Source organism: Ipomoea triloba, chromosome 5 (genome assembly GCF_003576645.1).
Source record: "Ipomoea triloba cultivar NCNSP0323 chromosome 5, ASM357664v1".
NCBI lineage: Eukaryota > Viridiplantae > Streptophyta > Magnoliopsida > Solanales > Convolvulaceae > Ipomoea > Ipomoea triloba.
Window position 1 is genome coordinate 25,004,455 of NC_044920.1, and position 8,966 is coordinate 25,013,420.

Consider the following 8,966-nt stretch of genomic DNA (forward strand, 5'->3'; position numbering starts at 1 on the left):
ACTCTTATCAAACGTCTAAAAGTTAAATTTAAGAACTTTATGATTATCGAATTAATTGTCCGATCAACAAAAGAGAGTAAAACTATAATCACGGTAAAAAAACTAATGAAATGTTCGGGGAAAAAGGTTGATTAAAATGCTTTAGTTTTGCCTAACAATAAAGTAAGGAATCATATATGTAGCTATTATGTCCATCAGACTAGTCCTATATTTTAAATATGAATATGAATATAAAATATAATAGTGTAAACATCCAAAATGGTCACTCGATTATTGCATAATTTACAAATTGATCATCGACTATTGATAAGATCCAACTAAATTTTTAACTATTCAATTTTTATTTGATTTGGTCCTCCATTAACTCACCGTCTAAAGCCCATCATCTTCGAGGGCATAAGAGTAATTTCATACAACTTATGCCCTTGGAGATTACGGGCTTTAGACAAGGGAGTTGGCGGATATCCAAATCAAATAAAAATTAAGTAGTTAAGGATTTAATTGGATTCTACCAATAGTCGAAGACTAATTTGTAAATTATGATGAATCATTTTGCGTATTTACTCAATATAATATCTATATATTGAATATATAAAATTAGATTAGAAACATGCCATTTAATTAACGTATTAAATTTTATTTATGAAAAATAATTAAATAAAACTTTTAATATAATTAATTCACGCAATAATTAAATAAAAAAGAATTTAATATGGTAATGAGTAATGACAGTTACAATATAAATTTTAGTTTGCTGATATAATTTGAATTCTTACGTTATTCTTTCCAGGGAATTACAAGTCATTTCCCGTAATTCTGTGCATGGGCAATTTCGTATATTCATATTGAGGAATAGCAGTTTGGCGTTTGGCAAGCGGGAACATATAGGGCAATCATATATATTCTTCCCAAAACCTTCAAATTCAATCGCAGATTGATATCGACCAGTGAGATGACAGGGACGGGGGGAAGAGGTGAAAAGCGAGCTCATATTATCATTTCTTCCTCGTCGTCCGGATCAGAAGAAACAGAAGAAGGCTCGGAAGCGTCGGAGTCGGAATACGAATTTGACGGCGACGATGTAGATACTTCACGGTGATCTCTATAACTTGCAATTACCTAATCGTGTAATGTTAAGCGTTTTTTGCTTGGCCTAAGTTAATCATCGATAGATGGACGATAGAATTTTCTGCTTTTGTTTTTGCAATTTCTTCCGGTTAGTGAGAGTGGTTCCGAAGACGGCGGAAGTGAATGGAGTGAGTCGGATGATGAACGGGACGAGTCTGAAGATATCAAGGAGGAAGGTAGTGATCACCATTTCAACAGAGTTATGCGTCTCCTTCGAGGTAAGGAGCTTTTCATTTTTTTAGAAATCAAGTTCAAATTGCCAATACTGTGTAGTATACTCGTATTTAATTTGTTAGATAAAGACGTAAATCATTTTTGGTATTCCCTTTGTGTATATTTGAATATGACTGGTGAATTGTTTTTCCCCCTGGGAAATTATGTGAATTTACTGACATCAGAATCCATGGTAGAGTTTAATAATGTGACCCCTCACCTTGGTTGTATAGGAAGGGGTGATCTACAGGAATTGAAGTTGGCGGAGTGTAAAGCGTACTTGCGAAAACATGGATTAAGGTTATCTGGGACTAAAGAAGAATGCATAGAGAGGATATTGGAGCACTGGAGGTAAGTTTTCCTAGTTATTTGATTTGCTTGTGCTGGTAATCTCTCATGCTTCAATTTGAAGTTGATTTTCTAACTAGTATTCCATAATTTATTGCCACTGTTTGAACCTTGAATTGGCCTAGCACTTGCCCTATTTTCTATAAATCTTGTTCTGCTATTTGAGCACCTCCCAGCTTTATTTCCCTGATTTATAAGTACTTCATGGTGGATGATTATGCTCTGATACTCATAATGCATCAGTTTTTTGTAGTTCTTGATTTTTATTCATGGAATAGTAGGATGCTAATATATATGGATTGCTTTTAGATTTCTCATCTGTGCTTAAATGATTTCTTTTAGATCATTGGTTCGTCTTTTTGAGTTCTTTGGAATGTTGTGATCCCCTAATCTTATATGGCTAGATCATTTTCAGCATATTGTTTGTGTAATGCAATGTTGTGTCACTTGTCTTTCTCAGGATAAAAGATGGAAAGGGTGAAACATTCTATCCCAGATCATCATTCAACATTAACTGCACTGGTAGTTTCTATATGACATAGCAATACACTTTCTTTCAGTTCTTTCTACTCTCTTTTTCTTCTTTTTCCTAAACCTTTATTGCCTTGAATCTACATTCAGGTGATGTCTGCAAAGGGGATGTTGTATTATTCACACAAAAAGTATATAAGAAGTATTCTTCATACTTATCTTGTGTGTTTTCAAGTACTAGACTTGAAATATTCTAATGTAGGTTTATAATTTTGTTTTTCCTCATATTCAATGAGTTATCTTGATCAGTTTTGACAAGATGACAAGGAGTGGAGATGTTTTAGGGCGGAGAACTGTTGCTGGGAGAGTTGTTATGGAAAGTTATGGTGCTGCGAAACAACAACATACTTTTACTGTAAGGATGAGTAGAATTCCAGTGTCAGTTTCACCGAAACAGATATGAATAGAAAACCAACCATAAAATCAAAATGTGAAGGCTGATGGTTTGGATGGATAAAACGAGTCAAGTTAATGCGTGGTCTCTGTTTGTTTTGCTTTGTGACTCATCCTCCCTTCTATTCTATGGGCTAAACTAGGTTGAAGTGTTGTGGAGCCAAGGTGCTAAGAAGTTACCTCCTCTTTTCCCTTTGCTTGTTAAGGGTCGGAATCTCTATAAACTGAAGACTTTCAGACAAGTATGCTACCATTCAGTGAGGCAAATTTTATTCTGTTGTCATTAACCAATGCTTGTGGTAACAGATTTTCTCTCTACTCCTTTTACCAGCGATGGAAAAATGAGAATGAAAGATTAGGAATACTTGCAGAGAAGCATAGACGAGGAGCAGCTGCTAGATTGGTTAGAGAAACTAGAAAGATGAGATCAATGAAGAGAAAGCAATCCTTTGCAGATACAGGTACAACTATGTTGCCCATCTACAACATTTCTTTGTTTTATTTTCTTTTATATTTCTCTAAATGATACTTGTAATTAGGTGGTGTGAAAAAGCAAAAGTGCGATCACATAAGGCCATCCCAAGTGAGGCAATCCATGAAAGGTCGTAAACCAGAGAAAGAGAATCACATCCATAAACGTGGAAGCAACAAAAGTTCAACCTATCACCATGGAAAGTTGCCTCAGACTGGAAAACAGAAGATGAACCAGGGAAGAAATATCAAAGCCGCCTCATCTCATCAAAGACCCCCCAATTATGCAAGTGCTAATCAATTTAGAGAGAGCTCATTTCATCCGTTCACCTTTCAATCTGATATGTACCGCCCGAGCACATTTGTTCCTCCTCAGAATTATCACCAATTTCAATCTGAGACTTATAACCAGAGAATCCCACACCCTTATTCTTATGATAGGGCATCTGCATCTCACCGATTTCAATCTGAGACTTATGACCAGAGAATCCCACACCCTTATTCTTATGATAGGGCATCTGCATCTACAATGAATATGCCACATGGAAGCTCTTCATCTTCTGCAATGGCTAAGCAAAAGCAGCATAATTATGGCCATAGAAATTCATCACTCCCTTAGATATGTACATAAGATCAGTTAGCCTGTGCACCCTACTGGGATGTTGAACATCCAGATCAAAGTGTTGATTCACATTCGTTTTGATTTATGTCCTAAATCACGACTTTTTATTCTTTAGAGTGTTTTGGAGAAGTAAGTTTAATTCTAATTCAAGAATTAAATGCCAATAACCATTACAGATGGAGCCATGCTACCTCCCTTACTGAGAGTATCTGGTGCTGTGCTGTAGGCGACCACAAACAAGAGACCACCCCACAGGCGATCTTAAATACATAGATTAATTTTGTTTTTAAAAGAAACATGTATATATATAACACCTTCCCGTGACTTTATATGAGATAACACCTTCCCGTGAGACGGTGAGACACAAAGTGAGTGCACACAGTCTACTTTACGAATGCACATATCCTAAATTGTGTGCACTCATGTTGGCAAAGTGCATACACTCTAGGCTATGTGCATTCCTGTAGTAAACTGTGTGCACTCACGTTGTGTTTCACCGTCTCACAGGAATGTGTTGTCTCATTTGATTTTATATATATATTATCGTACCGAAGGAAAATAAAAGTAGAATATTTCTTAAGAAAAGATGAAAAAAGTTATTTGGTAACATTAAATGATCAGTTGTGAATAAAGGCTTGCTTTCTAATTAAGAAAGCTTCCTTTCTAATTAAGAAACTTGCAAGCCATGTGGTATGACTGGTAAAGTTAAACAAAAGTAAATTCTAAAGAAATATTTCATGTACAATTGATAAAATTTCTATCATAGTTCACATCATTTGACAATTGATAAAATTTTTGAGATGATGACAACATAAATTCTAAAAATATATTTCATGTATTCTCACAAATTTACTCCCAACTTTTACTCTAATTTGTGTTCAAATTTGATTGAAGGGAGAAAATAAGGAATTAATAAACATCATGTCCCTTATTAAATTGTACAATCAAAGCAAGTTAAATGGGAGTAGAAAATGAGGGTACTAAGTACAAGTAGAATTACTCTAATTTCTAACATAGTATTCATATCTAATTAATTTTGCTAGAGACCTCTAATGTTTTTATTTCTCTAATTTATCTCTCATGATGTTAAATTATCTAATTGGTAATTAGATTTTATTTTTAATTAGTAGTGGGTGAATCAATTCATAGTAATCAATTAATGAAAGTAAAATATTAGAGGTGAAATTAGTTAACTATCATGTAGAGTGATAATATTATGATTACTATTTTAAACGAGTGATCATAATTTAAACTCCGAGACTTAAATTCTTTAAATTGAAAATATTCAAAAAAAAAAATAAATAAATAATTAAATACTACATTGGCAAAAAACAGAATTTTTGAAAAAAAAAGTGAAATTTAATAGCAGAAGAAGCTTCAGCAATATTTTTGTAATGTTTGAGAATTTTTTGTAAGTGTGATTAGAACATAGAATACTAGAAGAAAGGAAAAACAAAAAAAAAAAATGAAAAAAGAAAACAAAAGCAAATTCTATCATTTCACTTGCGCACTTTTTTTTTTTTTTTAAATAAATTTAATACTCCTGCAAAAACAAAAATGGTGTTCACATCAGTCTCCAGGATGCTCAATAATTATGGTGCATGGGCAATTTCGTATATTCATATTGACGAATGGTAATTGGCATTTGGCAAGCTGAAACGCATAAGGCAATCATATATCTCTCTCACAAAACCCTCATATTCAATCGCATATTGCTATCCACCAACCTGATGATGGGGAAAAGGGGAAGATATGAAAAGCGAGCTCGCTTTTACATTTCTTACTCGTCGTCTGGATCAGAAGAAGGCTGGGAAACGTCGGAGTCGGAACACGAATGTCACTGCGGCGCTGTAGATACATCGTCTTCCATTTCATGGTGATCTACTGATCTCTATAATTTGCAGTTACCTAATCGTATAATGTTAAGCCTTTTTTGCGTTGCCTAAGTTAATCATCAATTGATGGACGATAGAATTTTCTGCTTTTTTTTTGCAATTTCTTCCGGTTAGTGATAGTAGTTCCGAAGACTACGGAAGTGATTTTAGTGAGTCGGATGATGAACGGGGCGAGTCTTCCGAGTACGAAGATGTCAAGGAGGAAGGCAGTGATGACCATGTCAACAGAGCTATATGTCTCCTTGGAGGTATGAAGCTTTTCCATTTAAAAAATAACTAAGTGCGAATTAGTCAATAATGTGTAATATTCAATTTGTTAGGTAATAACTAATAAGCCCTTTGGTTGCAAGGAAGGAATTAGGGAAAATGAATTGTAATTTTGTGAGAAAGAAATAAGGTGGAAATAAAGTAATAATTATTTCATTGTTTGGTACCTAGAAATATAATTACTGAGAATTTCAATTATAGTGCTCAGTATATATGTGAATAGCATGTAATTGCAATTACTAGGGAAAGAGGTAGGATTATTAGGGTGGACAATTTGGTCCTCACACTCAAAATTGCAATTCCTAGGGGAGGTTGGATTGCAATTCCTCAAATATTAGGAAATGCAATACCATAGAATTGTAATTCCTTCCAACCAAACTCTGAAATTTTCCACTTCTTTGAATTAAGTAGGAAAAGGAATTGCAATTCCTCTCTACCAAATATGCCATAAAAGGTTTTTGGCATTCACTTTTTGTATATTTGAATATGATTGATGAATTGTTTTCCCCCCTAGGAAATTATGTGAATTTACTGACATCAGAATCCATGGTAATAATGTGACCTCACCTTGGTTGTATAGGAGGGGGTGATCTACAGGAATTGAAGTTGGCAGAGTGTAAAGCGTATTTGCGAAAAAATGGATTAAGGTTATCAGGGACTAAAGACGAATGCATAGAGAGGATATTGGAGCACTGGAGGTAAGTTTTCATAGTTACGGTGTATTTGATTTGCTTGTGCTAGTAATCTCTCAGGCTTCAATTTAATGTTGATTTACTAATTAGTATTCCGTAATTGATTGCTGCTGTTTGAGCCCTGAATCAGCCTTAACTAGCATTTCGCTGTTCTTGATAAAACATGCTCTGCTATCTGAGCACCTCCCTGATTTATAAATACTTCATGGTTGATTACTTCTGTTCTAATGCATTAGTTTGTTGTAGTTCTTGAATTTTATTCAATGAATAGGAGGATGCTAATATATATATAGATTGCTTTTAGATTTATTATCTGTGCTTAATTGGTTTCTTTAAGATCATCGGCTACCCTCCTTTTTGAGTTATTTGGAATGTTGTGATTCCCTAATCTTATATGGTTAGCTCTTTTTCAGCATTCTGTTCATGTAATGTCATGTTTTGCCACTTGCGTTTCTCAGGATAATACATGGAAAGGGTGAAACATTCTATCCCAGATCATCATTCAAAATTGACTGCACTGGTAGTTTCTATATGACATAGCAACACACTTTCTTTCGGTTCTTTCTACTCTCTTTTTCTTCTTTTTCCTAAACCTTTACTGCTTTGAATCTACGTTCAGGTGATGTCTGCAAAGGGGATGTTGTATTATTCACACAAGAAGTATATAAGAAGTATTCTCCATACTTATCTTGTGTGTTTTCAAGTACTAGACTTGAAATATTCTAATGTAGATTTTTAATTTTGTTTTTCCTCATATTCAATGAGTTATGTTGATCAGTTTTGACAAGGTGACAAGGAGTGCAGATGTTTTAGGGAAGAGAACTGTTGCTGGGAGAATTGTTAAGGAAAGTTATGGTGCTGCGAAACAACAACATACATTTACTGTAAGTTTCACCGAAACAGATATGAATAGAAAACCAACCATAAAATTAAAATGTGAAGGCTGATGGTTTAGATAGATAAAACGAGCCGAGTTAATGCATTGTCTCTGTTTGTTTTGCTTTGCGACTCATCCTCCCTTCTATTCTATGTGCTAAACTAGGTTGAAGTGTTGTGGAGCCAAGGTGTTAAGAAGTTACCTCCTCTTTTCCCTTTGCTTGTTAAGGGTCGGAATCTCTATAAACTGAAGACTTTGAGACAAGTATGTTACCATTCAGTAAGGCAAATTTTATTCTGTTCTTGTCATTAACCAATGCTTGTGGTAACAGATTTTCTTTCTACTCCTTTTACCAGCGGTGGCCAAATGAGAAAGAAAGATTAGGAGTGCTTGCAGAGAAGCATAGACGAGGAACAACTGCTAGATTGGTTAGAGAAACTAGCAAGAAAAGATCAATGAAGAGAAAGCAATCCATTACAGATACAGGTACAACAATGTTGCCCATCTACAACATTTCTTTGTTTTATTTTCTTTTATATTTCTCTAAATGATACTTGGAATTAGGTGGTGTCAAAAAGCAAAAGTGTGATCAAATAAGGTCATCTCAAGTGAGACAATCCTTGAAGGGTCGTAAACCAGAGAAAGAAAAGCAAACTAAAAAACGTGGGAGCAAGAAAAGTTCGACCGATCACCATGGAAAGCTGCCCCCTACTGGAAAACAGAAGATGAACCAGGGAAAAAAAACCAAAGCCACCTCATCTCATCAAAGACCTCCCAATTATGCAAATTCTTATCAGTTTAGAGAGAGCTCGTTTCATATGTTCGCCTATCAATCTGATATATACCACGAGGGCACATTTGTTCCACCCCAGAACCACCAATTTCAATCTGGGACTTACAACCAGAGAATCCCACACCCTTATTCTCATGATAGGGCATCTGCATCTACAATGAATAAGCCACGCGGAAGCTCTTCATCTTCTGCAATGGCTAAGGGAAAGCAACGTAAGTAAGGGCCGTAGAAATTAGTCACTCCCTTAGCTATGTACATAAGGCCAGTTAGTCTGTGCACCCCACTGGATGATTAACATCCAGAGCGAAGTGTTGTGTGTTGATTCGCATGCTATGTATGTAAGACCAGTTAGTCTGTTCACCCACTGGGATGATGAACATCCAGAGCGAAGTGTTGTGTGTGTTGATTCGCATTTGTGTTGGTTTATGTCCTAAATTATGACTTTTTACTCTTTTAGTGTTTTGGAGAAGTTTAATTCTGATTCAAGAATCAAATGCCAATAACCTTTACAGAGGGAGCCACCTCCTTTCTGATGACAAAAATTTGTGTGATTCCATCTCATGGTTGGATATTTGAGTAATGGGTAAAAAATTTGGCTCATTAATCAAAGATTTGACTCATTCATCAAATATTTAATCTGTCTTACATATTGAGACCCGTGAGACGGTCTTACACCAATGTTATCACTTTCTGATATATATATATATATAGAGAGAGAGAGGGGGGGGGGGGGAAA

General features: G+C 35.1%; 2 protein-coding genes across 4 annotated transcripts; both read left to right on the top strand.

Annotated features, from left to right (window-relative positions):
* Positions 1-900: 900 nt before the first annotated feature.
* Positions 901-3,870, top strand: LOC116018714 (zinc finger CCCH domain-containing protein 62-like). Its single transcript, XM_031258680.1, has 9 exons — positions 901-1,095; positions 1,222-1,346; positions 1,575-1,692; positions 2,150-2,211; positions 2,311-2,362; positions 2,470-2,575; positions 2,757-2,855; positions 2,945-3,074; positions 3,153-3,870. The coding sequence occupies exons 1-9, from the start codon at positions 953-955 to the stop codon at positions 3,701-3,703; spliced, it is 1,386 nt and encodes a 461-aa protein (XP_031114540.1). The 5' UTR covers positions 901-952; the 3' UTR covers positions 3,704-3,870.
* Positions 3,871-5,271: 1,401 nt separating this feature from the next.
* LOC116018858 (zinc finger CCCH domain-containing protein 62-like) lies at positions 5,272-8,716 on the top strand. Of its 3 annotated transcripts, none has more exons than XM_031258873.1 (9): positions 5,272-5,582; positions 5,722-5,849; positions 6,449-6,566; positions 7,019-7,080; positions 7,180-7,231; positions 7,339-7,444; positions 7,603-7,701; positions 7,794-7,923; positions 8,002-8,716. In XM_031258873.1, the coding sequence occupies exons 1-9, from the start codon at positions 5,338-5,340 to the stop codon at positions 8,448-8,450; spliced, it is 1,389 nt and encodes a 462-aa protein (XP_031114733.1). In that variant the 5' UTR covers positions 5,272-5,337; the 3' UTR covers positions 8,451-8,716. The 3 variants fall into 3 exon arrangements, with proteins under 3 accessions (XP_031114733.1, XP_031114734.1, XP_031114732.1); XM_031258874.1 differs by having other exon boundaries at positions 5,725-5,849; XM_031258872.1 differs by having other exon boundaries at positions 5,273-5,582; positions 5,716-5,849.
* The last annotated feature ends 250 nt before the right edge of the window (positions 8,717-8,966 follow it).

Coding starts and splice junctions, on each gene's coding strand:
- LOC116018858 (XM_031258872.1), top strand. CDS start 5,338: ATGGTAATTGGCATTTGGCAAGCTGAAACGCATAAGGCAATCATATAT. Junction 7,232..7,338: donor ACACAAGAAGTATATAAGAA/GTATTCTCCATA, acceptor TATGTTGATCAG/TTTTGACAAGGTGACAAGGA. Junction 7,924..8,001: donor GCAATCCATTACAGATACAG/GTACAACAATGT, acceptor ACTTGGAATTAG/GTGGTGTCAAAAAGCAAAAG.
- LOC116018714 (XM_031258680.1), top strand. CDS start 953: ATGACAGGGACGGGGGGAAGAGGTGAAAAGCGAGCTCATATTATCATT. Junction 2,363..2,469: donor ACACAAAAAGTATATAAGAA/GTATTCTTCATA, acceptor TATCTTGATCAG/TTTTGACAAGATGACAAGGA. Junction 2,856..2,944: donor AACTGAAGACTTTCAGACAA/GTATGCTACCAT, acceptor TCCTTTTACCAG/CGATGGAAAAATGAGAATGA.